Here is a 20,614-nt window from a genome sequence, read left to right as displayed (position 1 = left end):
ATGAGTTTTAAGCTTAACTATACCTATCTCCTTGTACAAGTATCTTAACACATTCATATCATAGACAAATGCTTAATAATATAATAAACCCATCTACTTCTTTTCCTATGGATTCTATCCTTATAAAAGTAAAAAGAATATTTTGGGATTTACATCCTCCAGATGCCTTTTTTTGAGCATCAATTTTTGCTTTTGACAACCTAGGCTATAATCTGAAGCTCTGGTTACCTAGTTGATTTTTTTTTTATAACCAGGAAGAGTTTAAAGGGGGGAGTGGGGCAATAGAATAATTCACCTCTTAAAAAAATATTGTTTCATAAGACCTCTTTATGGCATCAGTGTCTATGGTCATAATGATCTTTAAAAATAATTTTTGACCTCCAGTGATGAACTATGTTATTTTTGTACTTGAATAGTAGGTACAAACTTTTGGAATCAAAATTAGAATCAACTCTAAAGAAGTCTCTTGAAATTAAAGAAGAAAAAATTGCTGCTTTAGAAGCTCGATTAGAAGAATCCACAAATTACAACCAGCAGTTGCGCCAAGAACTTAAAACAGTAAGTGATTTCCTTGGAAGGAATTTTAATTGTTGAATATTTTGACAGAAAAATGTAAAGTAGGAAACAAAAAAGCAACATCATTAGTATTGTGTCTATTTCTTTTTCTTAAATTTGAGAGAAACAAATCTTTGTCTTTTAGTTCATTACAACTATATTTTGTTTATCCACTGTAATTTATTAAATTCCATTTCCACCATTCAGTTAGAGGCATATCAGTATTGTGGGAATGGGGTGGTGAAGAGGCAGTCTTACTCTATTGGGAAAAGCTTTCAGTGTGATACTGACACTTCACTCTAACACCCTACTCCTATTGAAAATCCAGGTAACAGTTTGGTAGGCATAGATGTGGGTATGAGGATACCAAGTAGAGGCAAATAGTATGTGTGGTATGTGAAAGCACTTGATCTCATAAATTTGAGGTTTTCTCCTAGACCCGTTTTCTTGTGATATTTGGAATAATTCTGTGAAATACGCAAGGCAAGAGCGACTGTCCGTTTTCCTTTACATAAATAAATTGAAATCAAAGGGGCTTGCCCATTTCCTAGGGTTAGTGTATGGTAGATTGGTAGAATCATGTTTTGTTTTTTTGTTTTTTTTTCCCTTCAATCATCTCTGTAGTACCACCAAGAGTGATTTTACAATCAACTAAACATTCAGATTGACAAGATTACTATGGGCCACATTTAGAACTACTTGGTTCTAAGTACAAGTATAGAGCAGGGCATTGTCAAGGATCCCTCTTCATATAGTTGTCTAGAGTCATATTCACACCATATGACAGTTCAAGTGCAAGATGATGAGATTCACATTGAACTTGCAGGAGCTGCCCTTGCTTTGAGACTGTATGCTCCATAGTAGTCATCATTTCTTGCAGAAACCCTTAAGGCATAGATATAAGGTCTCCACAATGGATATACAGGTTTCCAAAGGCACAGTTACCAAAGATGAATTTCCCATGCAGAAAAGGAAAAAGATTTTGTTCCCCATTTGCCCATAACATCATTGTTGGTATTTATACCATGAAATATATATCATTACAGAAGAAGCTCTAGAATTTTGCTTAGTTAACATAAAGAATTATCCAAAAAATAAAGTAAAATTTGGCACCAGAGTTAATTAATCTCTAGTATGTCGGTTACAAAGAAAGTCAACTTCATAAAGCTACTCAGCCAGAGAATAATTGGATATGGGTGTGGGTTAGTATTGCATGCATTTCAAGTCTAGAGAACAGAGATTCAAAATGTCATCATCTTCCACTTCCAGCCATTTTGGCATAGCTATTACTGGACTAGCTTACTACCATTCAACTGGAATTAGATTGTTCTGGATTTTAATACTATATCACTTGAAGACTATGGAAGTTAAGTATGAGTTGAATGCCTGAAGTAACTATTAAAATAGCATGACAAAAAAGGTATAGCTAATATGCCAGCAAAGGAGATAAAATAGAATTATAAAAAATCCAAAAAAAAAAAACAAAAAAAAACAGAAAAAGAAAAAATGAGGAACAAAGTACAGATTGGACAAATAGAAAACAAATAGTAAAATGGCAGTTTTAAACAAAACCAGATTAATCATCACATTAAATATAAAAGGTCTAAACGCCTCAATTGAGAGACTGAGATTAATAAATAAGGTAAAAAGGCAAGACACACCTATATGCTGTCTCTAAGAAACCTCAATGGAAAATATGTCATTTTTTTATGTGAACATAAATCACAGATTCTGATTAATGATATATAAGGTTAAGGGTCCAATTTTGAAACATACTTATAAGAACAGTGTGCTAAAAATAAGCTTTGTGTATTACTCTCTGCTCTCCTTCTTAATAATGGCGTATATCTGTAGTCTTTATAAGCCTAGAAAAACCCTGTGGAAAATTAATGTAAAATAGGAGACAGGAAATGATGTCACTCATGTTATTAGGGTATTAAAAGTAATTTTAAAAAACCCTCAAAGCTGGAAAATTAGGATCCCAGAATACCTATTAAATCATTCAGCCATGCTTTAAATTATATTCTATCTAGGGCATCTTTTTTCTTCAGTCTCACTTCATTATTTTCTAACTCAATAGTGGCAAGATTTATTGTTGAGTCATAAGTTTCCTAAGGTTTGCCTTACATATTGAATTATTTTAAATTTCTGTTTTTATTTTAAGTTTATTTATTTAGAGAGAGAAAGAGGGAGAGAGTACATGTACATATGTACAGGTGGGGAAGGGGCAGAGAGAGGGAGAGAGAATCTCAAGCAGGCTCCACGCTGACAATGCTGGATGCTGGACTTGATCTCGTGGACCATGGGATCATAGCCTGAGCTGAAATAAATGAGCCACCCAGGCACCCCTAGATGTTGAATTATTTTAGACATTTATATTTTCGCCTTAATACAAAGTTTGAGCTTTAATTTAGAAATTTAGTATAAATGTCTCCTAGGAAAAAGTAATGATTCAAGATAAGTATAATAATAATCAGTCTAAATTAAAGAGAGCTATTAAGTTAATCAGTAATTTTGGTACTGTAAGATTACCCAGTTGTTAGTATTGAGTTGACTCTCTTAAAGTAGGATTTGGTTGTAATCACACCAGAAAACCCTGGGTAAGATATATCCTTGGATTGCTCACTTTTTATAAAATGTAGTCATTACATGTGGTTTAGGATCTGAATAAAGAAGTCATTAATTTTCTTTATTAATATAACGCATTCTGGGCAACATATCCTTCTTACAAGAGCAGACATTTATAGATACTTCTTCAACTTTAGGTATCTTTTTTTTAGAAGGAATTATTATGTATGTCAAGTCTTCATTTGTTCTTTACATGGGGTATCTCTGAAATCTCTAAATCAGCGATAGATATGTCAAAAAACAATTACTAATATTTAGCAACATGTCTATTTCCAGTTAATATATTCTTCATCATAAACAATAGGATCTGAAATTACAGAATATGTAATTGGAGTATGGCACATAAACAGAGTATATTTGATATTTTCTAGAAGGAAAGGATTTGCAATTGACAAAGCATAAATTGTGATCATGATAGTAATGATAGTCATACATATTATTTATCATAGTTTTAAATGAAGTGTCTCTCCTATTCACCAGACTAGTGCAGAATCTAATTGTGAGAAGTAATAATTTTGGTGATTTTTTTCTCCCCATTAAAATATTTTAAATAAAATATTAGGTGAAAAAGAACTATGAAGCTCTCAAACAAAGACAAGATGAAGAAAGGACGGTACAGAGCTCTCCTCCAACTTCTGGTGAAGATAATAAATGGGAGCGAGAAAGTCAAGAAACGACTAGAGAGCTTCTGAAGGTTAAAGACAGATTAATTGAAGTAGAAAGAAATGTAAGTATTTTTAAATTTTTGTAGGAATAAGATTTTTTAGAAGTAAAGTAGCATTGGATATATAATTCAGAAAATTTATTTAATCTGGTTTTGGAGCTTTGTTCATCTTATACTTTCTCGACTGATTTATTTTATAATGTAATAAAGGGCTGAAGAACTAATAATTTAATATACTTTTCTACCCTGATATAAGTCCATCAGCAAGCTTTGTTAACTCTTGTGAAAATACATCCCAAGCCCATCTACTTCTGTCCCATTGTTGCTGCTACCACTCTAGTCTAAGGTACCATCATCTCTCATCTGGATGAGAGAATATCCTCTCAGGTGCTGTCTTCCCCCACTTCTACTCCTGGCTCAGTCTAACCCATTCCTATTACAATAGGCAGTTTTTATTTTAAAACGTAAAACTTAGTCATACCACTTTTCTACTTAAAGTCTTCATTGGCTTCCCCTTCCAATTAGAATAAAATCCAAATTTTTTAGTGTCTTGTAAGATCATTCCTGACTTTGTCCTGCCTATATTGCTGGCCTTATACCGTAGCACTCTTCCACCCCCTCTGTTGATTTATCTGGAGATAATATTACTATAGTGAATACCTGGAAAACACAAAACAATGCCTGATATATAGTCAATTAATTCTAGTCATATTGGCCTTCTCTATTCCTATTTCCAGACCTTTATGTTCGCATCCTCTACATAGAACACATGGCTAGCTGAATCCTTCCCTCAGGATTCAGGCCTCATTTGACACATCTCCTGCGAGAGGTCTTTTCTGACCCCTCCACCAGTCAAGTAGCTATTCTCAACCTAAGCCATTTAATACCAAGCCACTGCCTTATTTAGTTTCTTCATAATGTGTTTCACTAGTGAAATATTATTTCTTTATTTCTTGGTTGTCTACTGGAAAAAAGCTCTTGAAAGCAGAAAGCTGTCTTTCTTTTTTGCCACTATGCCCTCAGTATGTAGACTTAAGCCTGGTGGATAGCAGACACAGTAAATATTCCCTGAATCAGTTGGAGAAATACTTGAAAAGAAACAGTAATCAAATAAATTCACCAAACATCTATCCTTTAGAGATGAATGAGCTTTTGGAATATATATATTAACAAGTAAAATAGTTGCAGTTGTTGCTTTTGTGTTTTAATGTAACATGTTTTGCAAACTTTAAAGCCATAATGCCAAAAATTAATTTCCTACAGTGTTGATTACTACTTTCTCATCCAGAAGTAATCACTGTAAACGGTTTGTTTTCCCAGAAAAATGATTTATCTGTGTATAGAAGTAGATTTCTTTTTTTCATCCAAGATTTAAATCCCAGTTACTTAATATACAATGTAATATTAGTTTCAGGTGTAGGATTTAGTGATTCATTACTTATATATAATACCCTATGCTCATCACAAATGCCCTCCTTAATACCCATTACCATGCCTTCCTCCCCTTCAGCAGCCCTCAGTTTGTTCTCTATAGTTAAGAGTCTGTTTTCTGGTTTTCCCCTTTAGTTTCTTCCCCCTGTGTTCATCTGTTACATTTCTTAAATTCCACATGTGAGCGAAATCATCCGGTATTTGCCTTTCTCTGAATGACTTCTATTGCTTAACATAATAGTCTCTAGCTCCATCCACATCGTGGCAAATGGCAAGATTTCGTTCTTTTTTTTGGCCAAATAATACTCCATCATATATATAAACTTCTTTTTTCTTTTTTGGTATATTTATTATTATTTTTTAATATTATTTATTGTCAAATTGGCTTACATACAACACCCAGTGCTCATCCCAACAAGTGCCCTCCTCAATGCCCATCACCTACTTTCCCCTCTCCCCCACCCCTCATCAACCCTCAGTTTGTTCTCTGTGTTTAAGAGTCTCTTATGGTTTGCTTCCCTCTCTGTTTGTAACTATTTTTTTCCCCTTCTCTTCCCCCATGGCCTTCTGTTAAGTTTCTCAAAATCCACATATGAGTGAAAACATGATATCTGTCTTTCTCTGACTGACTTCTTTCACTTAGCATAATACCTCCAGTTCCATCCACGTTGCTGCAAATGGCATGATTTTATTCTCATTGCCAAGTAGTATTCCATTGTATATATAAACCACATCTTCTTTATCCATTCATCAGTTGATGGGCACTTAGGCTCTTTCCATAATTTGGCTATTGTTGAAAGCACTGCTATGAACATTGGGATACATGTGCCCCAATGCATCAGCACTCCTGTATCCCTTGGGTAAATTCCTAGCAGTGCTATTGCTGGGTCATAGGTTTTTTAAGTTTTATTTATTTATTCTGAGAGAGAGAGTAGGGGAGGGGCAAATAGAGAAGGAGAGAGAGAATCCCAAGCAGGCTCTGCCCTGTCAGCACAGAGCCTGATGTGGGGCTCAAACTCATGTACTGTGAGATCATGACCTGAGCTGAAATCTGGAGTCAGAAGTAACCGACTGAGCCACCCAGGTGCCCCTATATACCACAACTTCTTTATCCATTCATCAGTCAATGGACATTTGGGCTTTTTCAATAATTTGGCTATTGTTGATAGTGCTGCTGTAAACATCAAGATGCATGTATCCCCTTGAATCAGTATTTTGGTGTCCTTTGGGTAAATATCCATTAGTGCTATTGCTGAATCATAGGGTAGTTCTATTTGTAACTTTTTGAGAAACCTCTGTACTGTTTTCCAGAGTGGCTGTACCAGTTGGCATTCCCACCAACAGTGTGGATTCTCTGAATCCTCTCCAACATCTGTTGTTTTTCTGTGTTGTTAATTTAAGCCATTCTGACAGGTGTGAGGTGTTATCTCAATGTAGTTTTGATTTGTATTTCCCTGATGATGAGTGATGTTGAGCATCTTTTCATGTGTTTGTTAGCCATCTGTATGTCTGGGAGTGTATTTCTTTTACGGTTATATCTGTGGGATCATGCTATACAATATTTTGAGGATCTCTGTATTTTAGACAGATATAGATCTATCTCATTTTGTTTAATGAACACATTATTCCATAGTATGGATGTTACTCTAATTTATTTAAATAAAACCCACATTGATGGGCATTTAGGTTATTTTCAGATTTTGCTGCAATGAAAATCTATGTATAATATGTTCATAGGGTAGTAAATTCCTGACAGTGGAATTGATAGGCCAAAGGGTATATATACATATCTGTGTATGTGTGTAATTTTAAACGATATCATCACTTAAAATTGAAAATCACATTCGTTTTCAGTCCTCATAATAGAGTACCTGTTTTTTTAGATATACATTTGATATTACTAGTCTTTTAATTTTTATTAAAGCAAAAAGAAAATATTTTAATTTTCATGTTTTAAATTGGCGAGCTATTTTACATCTTTATTTATCAGCTGTTATGAATGCCTATTTTTAATTATTCAGTGATTTTATATATATACACATAGACACACACCTCCATCACTTGGATTAGTAATTATATTTCAGAAAATTTGGCTGACTTGTAAAGTTCTGTAAGGTAAATTTCTTATCCCACTGACTTCCTTTATAAATTTCTATTGGAAAAAAACTACTTGGTTGTCATATTTTAGCCATTAATGGTTTATAAAGAAGGCTAGCCCTATATTAGACTGGTGATTTTGGTGTTTTTGCCAGTGTATTTACTGACCTCATAACTTCTCCATTGTAAATTTTTTCTTGCTCTGAGATATCCTTTCTACTCTCTTTTATTCTTTTATAGACTATAGGAATTTTTCTTATTCCTATAGGGATACCCAGACTTAACATTAGAGCTTGCACATTTTGGTTTATTAAGACCTGAACTACAAGGTACTTAACGTACGTAAGTGAAAAATGGTTCACTTCTTTGGTGTATCAAGATGACATATAAATACATTAGTGTTCCATATTATTCTTCCAGTGTAAATTTTTTTATCCTTTTTATCTAAACAAATTAGCATAAGAAAAGGACAATATCAAAACCCATCTTAAAGCCTTTGGCTTCCTCAGCTTTGATTTTGTGGTATAATGTATGGGTTAAATCATTACTTGCCTTTCATACAGTGACATGTAGCATATGTAACATGAAAGCGTATAAAATGAATGTTTCCTTTGTCCCCTGTGTAGGTACGATAAAAGTGATCTGTTGTGGTTCAGTGTAACTTTTTATGCATATCACAGTTATATGCAACAAATTCTGGCCTTTTTATATATAAAGTTTTATTTCAGTTTTCTAGAGGGTTCTTTGTTTATACTTTTTGACACTATTTTTTTATGAAATGCTATTTAGAAATAATCCTAAAAATACAGTATCTATGGCAAAGAGTTTAATATATATTGCATTAAATTAATAATCTATTATTTGCATAGTAATTCAACTGTTTAACTATAAAATTGAAATATGTTCAAATGTACTGGAAAAATTGAAAATTGTATGTTTTGTTTGGATTTGCTCCAGAAGTCCTATAGATGAGATAGAGTTTTAGTGAGTATTTTATACTATGGGAAAAAAAATCACTACAGAAAATATATAACATCTGTTAGGTCAATTATGGCCTAAATTTTTTAAACACATAGTTGAAATTGTTCTGCTTCTCTCTTAAATTTGTGTTTATAAAATAGTTTTGCTGCTACCCCTGGGACCAGCACTCGCCTATATGTATTTGCCTTTGAACAATTAGAAAATGTGCACTTCATTGGCTAGACACAATCCCATGCACTTTTGAACACTAAAAAAAGGATTTAACACCCCATTCTAGTTTCTTTATTTTTTTTTAATTTAAATTCAAGTTAGTTAACATACAGTGTAGTCTTGGCTTCAGGAGTAGAATCCAGTGATTCATGTCTTACATATGATGCCCAGTGCTCATCCCAAAAAGTGCCCTCCTTAATGCCCATCACCCATTTAACCCATCCCCCCATCTACTCCCCTCCAGCAACCCTGGTTAGTTCTCTGTGTTTAAGAGTCTCTTATGGTTTGGCTCCCTCTCTCCATTCTAGTTTCTTATGTTAATTATTGAGAATGGAATATTTTATTTTTCGGACGCTATAAAGCAGACAGTACAGAGACACAATAGTATGGTAAGGTTTTAGTATTATCATTTTCTTTCTCTTAGATTAAATGTTTATAATTTGGAATAGTAGGGAACTGTTTAACTCTTTTAAGGTTGTTGGGATTTTTTTTGGATTATAATGGTAATGGTTGTTATGAAATTGTAATATCTGTTAAACAGAAATGTTTGTTGCTTTTTAAAATGTGTTTTCTTTATTAAGAATGCTACATTGCAAGCAGAGAAGCAAGCACTGAAAACTCAACTGAAGCAACTTGAGACACAGAACAATAATTTGCAGGCTCAGATTCTTGCACTTCAGAGGCAGACAGTGTCCTTACAGGAGCAGAATACTACTCTTCAAACGCAGAATGCGAAGCTTCAGGTTGTAATGTAATATTTGGGGATGTGCAACCAAATTTTTGAATTATGCTCTTAAAATAAGGATAACTGGACATGGTAACATTGTTTCTTAGTGAGTGAATTTAATGGGAGATAAATTAATGGATGATAAAATCTATTTAGTGCTATACCAGACTTTCATATATCAGCATTTTTTAAAATGTCAGAGCCTCTAAATATTAACTAACAAATTCATTCAATGAACATAAGTAAAATAAAGGTAATTTTATCTTTATTTAAATTACTAAAAAAGTTTGTTTATATTTAAAAATTTTTATTTAAAATACTTATTTATGGGAGTGCCCAGGGCCATAGTAGAGCACAACAGGAGCCTGCACAAGGAGCCAGGGGAGCTTCAGCAGCACCTGCCAGAAAGGCCCAGCATTAAACAAAATAAATAAATAAGCAAAGTAAAATACTTAGTTAAAATATAATTTCATCTTTATTTTATTTATGTTTACTTTATGGCCTTTTACCTGTTTCAGCAAGTTGACTGTAATTAAGCAGAAACCTTTGCTTTAGAATATGGTTGCAACATACCTTTGCTTATTTCATTTTTTTTTTTTTAATTATTTTTTTTTTCAACGTTTATTTATTTTGGGGACAGAGAGAGACAGAGCATGAACGGGGGAGGGGCAGAGAGAGAGGGAGACACAGAATCGGAAACAGGCTCCAGGCTCTGAGCCATCAGCCCAGAGCCTGACGTGGGGCTCGAACTCACGGACCGCGAGATCGTGACCTGGCTGAAGTCGGATGCTTAACCGACTGCGCCACCCAGGCGCCCCTGCTTATTTCATTTTTACAGCTTTCATATCAGTTATTAGAAACCAACAAAGCATGAGAATTTTGTCTTCAGATTTTTCCTTGGTTCAGAGGATCAATCTTGCACTTAATGCTGCAGTGTCTTTTCAAATAGAACGATCAGGTCTGGGAAAGTGTAACTCTTTGAAACCTTTTAAAGAGCCAGAGGAAAAAATTCCATCTCCAAATCTGAAAGTTCTTTCTCTAACTCTTTTCCACATGGTAAAACACATGCTAAGTTAATGTAGACTCTTGAGAAAATTTCCAGTTGAAATGTCACAAGTAATTTTTCAGTTCTGTCAACCCTCAACTTTTAGGAAGTGATAAATTAGCATTTTGGATTCTGTAGTTTTTCATGAGTAGAATACAAATTGTTTCTAATCACCTTCATTTAAAATAATTGAATCCAAACATGTATGGTATATATCTCATAATAATTTTTAATAACATCTGCCAAAAATAAAAATTAAATTTTAGGCTTTTTCTTTGGGATACTTATAAAAACCAAACTTTCTCAGTATAATATGAAATGATCTGTTGTGATTTATATAGAGCTCCTTAAAGTCACTGTTACCTTTTGTATTTTTTATGTTGCCATTAGTTATATTTTTGAATAATTTTTAACATGGGAAAATTATTTTATCTGTAATAAACACATACCACATATTTGTGTCTTCTCAAAGAGCAGGTAGCTATTTATGTCTGATAACAATATGCGTTCTTACAGGTTGAAAATTCTACCCTTAATTCCCAAAGTACTTCACTGATGAACCAGAATGCACAACTCCTAATCCAGCAGTCTTCCTTAGAAAATGAAAATGAAGCTGTAATCAAAGAGCGAGAAGACCTGAAATCTCTCTATGATTCTCTGATCAAAGATCATGAAAAGCTGGAACTTCTTCATGAACGGCAGGCTTCAGAGTATGAGTCTCTCATCGCTAAACATGGAACTCTAAAGTCTGCCCACAAAAATCTTGAAGTAGAACATAAAGACCTTGAAGATCGGTAATTTATTATCTTCTTTAGACAATATAATAAATTTTATGTTAAACAGAACTAAGATAATTTATATAGGAAATTTATCATGTTTATGCGATACTTACTAATAAATTACTCTTGTTTTCTTTGTTTCTAAAGTATTTTCTTTTTTCTAAAGAAATATTGTAAACCAAATACCTTTTTTTCCCAGTTACAATCAGTTACTAAAACGGAAAGGACAATTGGAAGATTTGGAAAAAACACTGAAAGTAGAACAGGAAAAAATGCTGCTTGAAAACAAAAACCATGAGACTATAGCTGCAGAATATAAGAAACTTTGTGGTGAAAATGATAGGTAATAAATATTTATATATTTTAGTTTTATATTATTCATTACATCCAGAGTGTATACTGCCCCCTTTGCATTACCATCTGTAATTTAGAATTTTTAAAAAGTCCCCAGAACAACATGTAAACTACCCACCAAAATCATGCAGCTAGTTATAAAATGGCTTGAAAACCTTGGTCCCTTGTTTTCTCTTACTGTTTCTCTCTTGATTTATTCAACTAATTAATTTTTTAAGCCACATTATATAAAGAAATCTGTACCTTGATAGCATTTATGTGCTTTATTGCTACAGAATGTAATGAAATCTGATTCTTTATGTCTGTCTTTTTGCTAGTCTGATATCTCAGTTCTTGTCTTTCAAAGTTGCTACAAGTAAGCAGCCTCCTGTTTTCTAGCTGACTGATTTGAACTCTTATTTTTAACTGTCTTAGGCATTAATGGTTCTCATATTGCATGGGGCAATTATTGTTTAATTTGTAGCTTTGGGAAAATCAAAACTTGCCAACTGGTAATTTGCCTGCTTCATAAGGGTACATTTCAAAGGGTTTTTAGAAACCTTTGACAGTTTAAGCAGTCTGAACATTGGCACTGCACTTAGACTTAACCATAGCTGAAGTGCTAAAAGGCAGCACAAAAAAATTCAAGTGGGGGTCATTCATTGACTATTGTCCTGTTATGAATTTAATATAATCCATTTTTCGATTTCTATTTCTTTTCCTTTACAAAAAAAATAATCCCTCTAAGTTTCTGGAGCCATTTTCATATTCATGCTCAATAGTTTTTAATTTAGTAATTGTTATAACTAGAAATAGTGTACTAGGGGATTTGAATTTCAATAAGCTCAACACCAAGCTAGAATTGAGAAGGATATTAAGGTATGTTCAGTAGAAGACTAAATTGTGACAAGTTATAGAATACCTTTAGACAGGGTCTTTAAAATTTTTTTAAAATATTATTTTATTATTTTTGAGAGAGAGAGAGAGAGACAGTGCCATTGGGGGAGGGGCAGAGAGAAGGGGAACACAGAATCCAAAGCAGCTCCAGGCTCTGAGCTGTCAGCACAGAGCCCGACGCAGGGCCCGAACCCACAAACTATGAGATCATGACCTGAGCCGAAGTTGGACGCTCAACCAACTGAGCTACCCAGGCACCCCAAGACAGGGTCTTTTTTATTATGCACATAACATTGAGGAAGGCATTTAATATCAAAGTCCCATCTTGAACCTAACCTTTTTCCACTGTTGGAATTTGCAACAAACTGGGACAGTTGGTGAGTTTGGATAGGCCTGCTAGGAATCTAATTGTATTCATTTCTGAGGAGTCTTCTGAGAAGGAGCTTAGCCTAAATGATAAAAAATTGAGCATGATGATCTTGAACCAGAAGACTCTGCAGGCTTGAAAGGGAAGTGTGATTCTGAGTATTCTCTCTCAAAGCTGTTCTATCCCAGCTTTTATGCATGCATGTCTATGTTGTAAAGGAAGAAAAGGTTTTAAGCAAAACCTTGAAAGAGCTCTTTCACAAAAAAAAAAAAAAAAATTCTGAAGAACAATAGTTTGTTTATCCATTCCTCTAAATAACCTAAGTTTTAATCTTTGATAATGCCAAATCAGGAATGTTTATTATATGGACTGGTTTGTTTTGACCTCTTTAGTATTGTGTTCACTAAATTGCATTTTGGTGTTAAAGTTCTCAGCTTTAAGGGATATTGTAAAAAACTCTCTTAAAGAGCTCATTTTAGCATTTGCCAGAGAGATGGTGTTGAGGACATTGTATATTGTATCTCTTCATATCCCACTCCCATGAAGCGTCAGTAAGTAAATCTTTGATCTCCATAGATATTGACATATACCGTGTAGCTGATTGTGTGTCTCAGATCTGACCAGCTGTTAATAACTCATGGCATACATTCATTCATGGATTCAACTTATTTATGGAACATTTTCTGTATGTTTCTGGTCTTGCCACTTTATTTATTTATTTTTTACCAAGTCTTGATTTTTAAACATACTATTTTGTTATTTATAATTCTTGTAAGCTGACTCAATTCTTTGGGGAATGAGTTGAAGCAGATTGTTAGGTGTTTTGAACAAGTCCATCCTGTTCTTAATGCTGTAAGATAAAGGTTGTTAAACTACAGGCAGCTAGCTCAGCGGGCCAAATCCAGGCTGCATTCTGATTTTTGTTTTTGTTTTTGTTTTTGTTTTCCACATTTAAAAACAAATTTTATTATATAGCTCTTCTGTTTTTTATTTTTTTACTTTAAGTTTTTATTTTAATTTGTTAGTTAACATAGTGTTATATTAGTTTCAGTAGTACAATATAGTAATTTAACAATTCCATCCTGTTTTGGTTCAGCTCCCAAACTGAAAATAGTTCTTACATTGTAAAATGTTGTGGGGGAGCACATAGAGGAAAAGAGTTTGCTGTATGTTGCATGTGACCCACAAAGTCTAAGATATTTACTCTGGTCCTTTATAGAAAAAGTTGCTGACCTCTGCTCTTAGATGTCAGTGGACTTTGTTCTGAGGGTATAATGGAAAGAGATAAGTTAGGTGTATGGTTTGATTTTTTATAAAAAATCTAAAATTTTTTTCAGAAAAAATCTCCAATTTCTCAATAAGTGGAGACTACATAAACATGGATAATTTGTCACAGCTGTGGAAATCTCAATAACTAAAATTTTGGTTTAAGTCCATTATCTGGCAACAGATTGATGGACTATCATTTCTTGTACTGCATTGATTGATTCTCTTGATCTTTCTTGAATTTTCACGTTGAATTTTAGAATTTTAAACTTCTCTATGAGATCTAAACAGGATTGGTTATTTTCTCTTTTGTCCTTTAATCTAAATATTTTCTTATTAGTACTTCACATTTTAATGATAAAATTATAAGTGTCTTCTTAAACATTTAAATGCTGGAAGATTCAAAAGAAGAGTAGTTTGAATTTTTTTAATCTAGTTTTACAGAATAGAAGCTGATTTTTTAAGAGTTTAGTCACTGGCAAGAGTCTTACATTCTTTAAGTATGTCTGTGATCCACAGCATTTTCACACTGTGTAAATTACAATGAAAGCTATTAAGGATTCTAATTCTATTTCTGTCATGATTTCTAAATAGGTTGAATCATACATATAATCAGCTTGTAAAAGAAACTGAAGTTTTACAAACTGACCATAAAAACTTGAAAAGTCTTCTAAATAATTCCAAACTGGAACAAACCAGATTAGAAGCTGAATTTTCAAAGTTAAAGGAACAATACCAACAGTTGGACATCACATCCACCAAGCTCAATAACCAGTGTGAGGTGAGCTTTACCAAGTTTTTACATTTTGGGAGTCAAGACATGCCTAAAAAGTAAACAATCATATTAAAATGATGATAGCAGTATATATTTTGTGGGGTATTTCTAAAAGAAGTGGTCAGGGATAATTGAAATTCACAACTAATTCAGAAAAACTTCTGTTATTATTAGTATCAACATTGTTTACTATTAGTTTAAACTGACATGTCCAGATACTTTGAAAATGTAAAACTGTGCCCTTGTTTAATGAAAAAAATGTTTACTTAACCACCTAGCATGTACTAGGAAACCAAAAAGGTAAAAATCTCTCCCTTTGTGGAGCTTATTCTGGTGGAAGGAAATAGACAAACACAAGTAAGTGAAATACATAGTGTTTCAGTGTTTTGTAACATGGCTGTATAGCACTTTACCCCAAAACTTGGTGGTAAAACAATCATTTATTAGGCTCACCGATCTGTGGATCAGAATTTGGACAAGGATAGTGGGACCAGTTTATCTCTGCTTCACTTGCCACTGGGCCCCTAGCCTGAAGATTGAAAGGTGAATGCACGTTCGATAGTTGATGCTGGCCATCAGCTAGAGGCATCAGTTTTCTCTCTACATAGTGTCTCTGAGGGCTGGTTGGGGCTTTCTCACAACATGGTGAGAACAAGACAGAAGCCATCTTTGCTTTGATGATCAAATCTCAGAAGTCATGCAGCATCATTTCCCCTGCATTCTATTCACTGAGGCAGTCAAAATTCCATTCAGATTTAAGGGAAAGAGAAAATAGACTCAGCCTCTTGGTGGAGAATGTCAAGGTTCTACAAGAGCATATGGACTGGAGATACTGCTCTACCTATTTTGAAAATTAGTCTGCAACATATGATATGTTACAAGGTAGATAAGTTATGTGCAAGTAAAAATGAAGTAGGGTAAAAGGGGATATGGAGGACTTCCAGGGTGGATGAAGGAGTATAGATTGAGATTTTAATAGGCATCCTTGAACAAAGATAACTTTATTCAGAGTAAAACACCAGAGCCATTTGAGCATTTTGAACAGAAATGACATTGGCCTTATGTATACAGTTGTGTTCTTAACATAATTCCATGCCTCTCTTTGTTGTTTAGGTTTTATTTATTTTTCTTGAAGTTTATTTATTTATTTTGAGAAAGAGAGAGTGTGTGTGCACACAGAGAAGGAGGGAGAGAGAGAATCCCAACCAGACTCTATACACTGTCAGTGCAGAGCCCGGTTTTGGACTCAAACTCACAAACTGTGAGATCATGATCTGAACCAAAATCAAGAGTTGGACACTTAACCAACTGAGCCACCCAGACATCCCCATGCCTCTCTTTGTGATGGTTTGATAAAGCAATAAAAGTTTTAAAATATAAAAGGATAGTGAAAGCCTTAAATAATCCTTAAATTTTATTAGTTGGTCCCCAAATCATTGACGTTTGAATATAGCTTAACACCTGAATTTCATGGCACTTTTAAGAAACAAGCACTTAACCTAGTCTTTAAAGGAAAATAGGAATAGATTTTCAGAAAATAATACTTACAAGTTTTTTGTCTGAAATGATAAACCAATAGAAAGAAAAATTAGTTTAATAAAAATCATATACATTTAATTATCCAACAAGGCTCAGAAAGTACAGAAAATTCATTCTGCCTGTGATTTATAAAAGTCTAAATAAAATATATATGGAGCGATGGACTTACAGAATGAGGAATAGGGCAAATCAACTCCCTAAGAAACAATAAAATTGGGCAGAATTGTCAAAAACAACAAATATAGGACTCTGGACCTCAAGGAGAGATGTTCAACAAATTGAGAAGCATTTATTCAAGAAAAGCTACTCAACTTTGGATAGGAACTCTGGTTGTCTGAGGCATTTTATCTTGTGATTTCTCCCATTCCCCTCCCCCCTTTCCCAGTTCCAACACCTGGTAGTTTAGGTGAGGAGCATACTGTGAAAACCATCAACTTTGCTACCAGAGCAGATTGATTTGATTTGAGCAGAGCACAAAAAAGTCCCCATCCCCAAGAGAGTTGTCAAAGGTCAACTTTCAGATGGCCTGAGGTTGGAATATTGGTTGAGGCAAGTAATAGATTGGCAAATTAGTCAAAAATTTCACTAGGAGAATCACGGAATGAGATATTCAGCCACAGTGAATCTTGATCAAGTTCCACATGACACTGGTGGTCCAAAAAGCTATCCAGGAGAGACCAGACAGGGCCCTAGCGAACTACTTATCTCTGGCTGATTGTCCCAACCCAGTCAAATGTTAACCCTTGACTATGGGTTAAGTCATATAATAACATTATTTAGAGGGAGAAAATCAATCCATAGTGTTAGAGGCCAGGATAGCAGTTAATCTTTGTGGGAAGGGATGGTGATTGGAAGGGAGCACAAGGTGTTTCTGGAATACGGTTAACGAGCTGTTTCTTGATCAGTGTGCTGGTTCCTTCCACACATGTGTTCACTTTGCTCTAATTCACTGAGCTATATCTACTTAAAATTTCTTCCCTTTTCTATATATATGCTTTATCAGTTGTCTATTGACACAGTAATTAATGCTGTATAACAACATAGAACCTTTGGTAATGGACAATAAATACTTATTTTTGCTCATGATCTGTGGATTGGCTGAGCAGATGTGCTGATAGCATGTATTGATGTGTGGACCAAGATCATTTGATCTTAGTAGAGGTTGCTCCTATATCTGCATTTAACTGGTACATTCTTTGAGAGTGGGCTGGCTGGCCTAAGGTGGCCCTAGCTGGCATAACTCTTCTCTCTGCCACGTTGTCTCTCATCCTCCAGCAGAATTCCAAGTGGAAGCACAGAAGGCTCTTGAGGCCTAGGCTTGGAGCTTCCATCACTACCACTTACTTTTCATGGACAAAGACTTTCCAAATTCAAAAAGACAGAAAATAAGTTCCACTTCTTGATGGTAAAAGTACGAAGTCGCAGCACAAGAAGGTGTAGGTACAGGGAGGAGAATAACTGCATTCAATCTTGCAACGAATCTACCACATGTTGTATTTCAATTTAACAATATATTGATAAAACAAATACAGCACAATATTAATAGCAGATCTAAATGCCTGTTTATGGATATTCATAGTATTATACTATCTGCTTTTCTGTATCTTATGAGAGTTTTCAAAATGTTTCTTTTCCTTCCCCACCCCCCGCCCACTCCCCCACAGGAGGGCTTGTTGTTGGGTTTTTTGTTTTTTTTTTAAACTACAGATCTCTGGGCTCTACTCCAGACCAGCTGAATTTGAATGCTAGGACCCAGAAATCCACATTTTTAAATAAACTCTACAAGTGATGTTAAAGTTTGAAAGTCACTACTTTGGGCTTTCTGACTTCTACGGGAACCTCTAGCCTCACTAAGGCATATTTCTAATTTCTTCTAGCTACAAAGAAGCAGCCCAGTGCTGCTGGCAGCCCAACTACCAATAGTATCAGCCTAGTAACACCAGCCATTGACACGACTACCTGAGTCCCTTTGATCAAGCTATAAAGACTATACACTTTTAAGCTTCCTAAAAAACAGTGGTTGAGGAAAGAATGAGGTATATTAAGTACCTACTTTGTGTTATAGGTATGACAAAAGATACCTTACATATATTATTTAATCCTTGCAACAGTCTGGTGTGGGAGTTATTATCATTTTATAGATAAGGTCATTAAAGCCCAGAGAATTAATTAACTTGTCCAGTGTTTCATAGCTCCTTAAATAGAAGGCCAGGTAGCTTTTGGACTAGAAGTTAAACGGTTTGAAGAAAGCAGGTGTTTGTGAAACTAGATAATTTATTGTATGTTAAACCCACTATTTGTAAGAATTTTTAAAAATGTGTGCACAGCACATAACTCAGTATTTTGGCTGTCATTATAACTAAAATAATCACTCATGTTCTGATCAAAGTGCAACCATCTAATTATTCAAGTAGCAGAAGACTGCAATCTTTGTGAAGCCCTTTATATTTTTCAGATGTTTCAGTTGATTTCTGTTAAATGTAAATGTTGATTTTTTAAAAATGTTTGTGTTTAAACAGTTGCTAAGCCAACTTAAAGGAAATTTAGAAGAAGAAAATCGACATCTACTAGATCAAATTCAGACATTAATGCTACAGAACAGAACACTATTGGAGCAAAATATGGAAAGCAAAGATCTCTTTCATGTTGAACAAAGACAATACATGTAGGTACCAAATTTTAAAATATTGCTCATCATTTTATCATTGCCATACGGTGACAGAGATAGTCACCGTACTGTCACAGTCACTGCTACTGTTTTTAATTTTCGACATTATTTCTACTTAAATTTTTTTGAATGCTTATGTTCCAGGCACTCTGCTAGTAACCAGAAATGCTAATATGAAAACACATAGGTCCTACTCCTAAGAAACTAGTAACATAAAGCAAGAAATACAAATAATTGCTGTAACGGAAGTATGTATATGAGGCCATATAAATATAGCAAATATAGGGGGAAGGAGTAACTTAGTCTGAAAGAGGCAAGGTGGACTTTCCAAAGATGATTACTTGAGCTAAGATTTAAAGGGTCATGGGAGTTTGCCTGAGGAGACATACCAGGCCAGAGAGCACAAATGAAGTAACATGGAGGTGTATTGAAGGGTGTTATGGTATGGTATAGAACCTAAAAATTAATAGTTCCTCCTGGAGCAAAATTGAGGAATAAGGAGCAATAGAGAAGTGGCTAAAAACTTAGTAACCATTTCACAAAGGTTTTTCTGTGCCATACAAAGGAGTTGCTGAAAAAAATCGAGCCGGAGAGTAAAATGATTAGATTTGTGTTTTTTTTAAAAGGCACTGATGACATTTTAGAGTACGGATTGGAGGTTCTGAGAATAGAGAGACAAGGAGTAAGTTTTAGAAAGACTGTTGCAATAATCTAGTGAAACATAATTCATAAGCAGTGGTAGTTGAGATCAAATATGAGTTGTAAGAGAGAGATTGGCAAGGCTTCATATTGGTAAGTTATGTTTCCATTAAGTAGAGGGATCTGCTAAATCAGGGATTTGGGCCTGAGCAGCTCAGTGGATGATCTTTGTATTACACCAAGATTCAGCTTTACTAAATTCTTCTCTCCCCTGTTCCCTCCCTGAATGTAAAACACTACAGTATAATAGAAATAGCACAGATGATGAAATGAGGCATCTCCTAATCTATTAGATGGTGAGCTGGGGCACATATGAAACCAGGATATATCAGACATTTTTTGAAGCATCAGTTTTCTTATAAAATTTGAGGCAGGGAACATGATCTTTATATTAACACATGTTTATGGAGCAAAAGGCAGAGTTTGCATGAGCTCTTAAGATAAATGCAAAACTTCAAAGAAATGTCCAAGTCCAAGTGGCTGGCCACTTTGGACTACACCTTTAATCATTTCAGGGGTATGTATGCTTTTACTCTCTGCCATAGAGGTCTTTTAGCTTAAGAAGTAGTAACTGTATGTAAAGCTCTTGACATTTGAGTTTTTTGAGGCATTTTCCAAAATTTTATCATCTTAATATTCTGGCCCTCGATGAATAACCCATTTCCAAAGTTTCAGTAATTGTTGACTGACAAAAAATATTAATATCTATTCTGACTTTTTGAATTTATTTTTTTAATGTTTATTTATTTGTTTTTGGAGAGTGCGGGGTGGGGGGGCGTGCAGGGAGAATCCCAAGAAGGCTCTACACTGTCAGCACAGAGCCCAAAGTAGGGCTTGCTCCCATGAACCATGAGAGCATGACCTGAGCTAGAATTGAGTCAGATGCATAACTGACTGAGCCATCCAGGCACCCCCTGACTTTTTGAATTTAAATTAAAAATATTCATATTCTA

The 20,614-nt window shown here is 34.5% G+C and overlaps 1 protein-coding gene across 7 annotated transcripts in view; it reads left to right on the top strand.

Moving 5' to 3' along the window:
* Positions 1-20,614, top strand: part of CCDC88A (coiled-coil domain containing 88A) — a 142,980-nt gene that overhangs the window by 103,202 nt on the left and 19,164 nt on the right. For all 7 annotated transcript variants that reach the window (XM_045446092.1, XM_045446097.1, XM_045446096.1 and 4 more), the window contains exons 17-23: positions 417-558; positions 3,746-3,910; positions 9,148-9,309; positions 10,855-11,132; positions 11,317-11,460; positions 14,575-14,761; positions 18,814-18,959. In XM_045446092.1, the coding sequence (XP_045302048.1) occupies positions 417-558; positions 3,746-3,910; positions 9,148-9,309; positions 10,855-11,132; positions 11,317-11,460; positions 14,575-14,761; positions 18,814-18,959 (1,224 nt within the window). The remainder of the gene's footprint in view (positions 1-416; positions 559-3,745; positions 3,911-9,147; positions 9,310-10,854; positions 11,133-11,316; positions 11,461-14,574; positions 14,762-18,813; positions 18,960-20,614) is intronic.

The sequence above is a fragment of the Leopardus geoffroyi genome, chromosome A3 (genome assembly GCF_018350155.1).
Source record: "Leopardus geoffroyi isolate Oge1 chromosome A3, O.geoffroyi_Oge1_pat1.0, whole genome shotgun sequence".
In the NCBI taxonomy this organism is placed as follows: domain Eukaryota; kingdom Metazoa; phylum Chordata; class Mammalia; order Carnivora; family Felidae; genus Leopardus; species Leopardus geoffroyi.
This window is presented reverse-complemented; position numbering and strand designations above follow the sequence as displayed.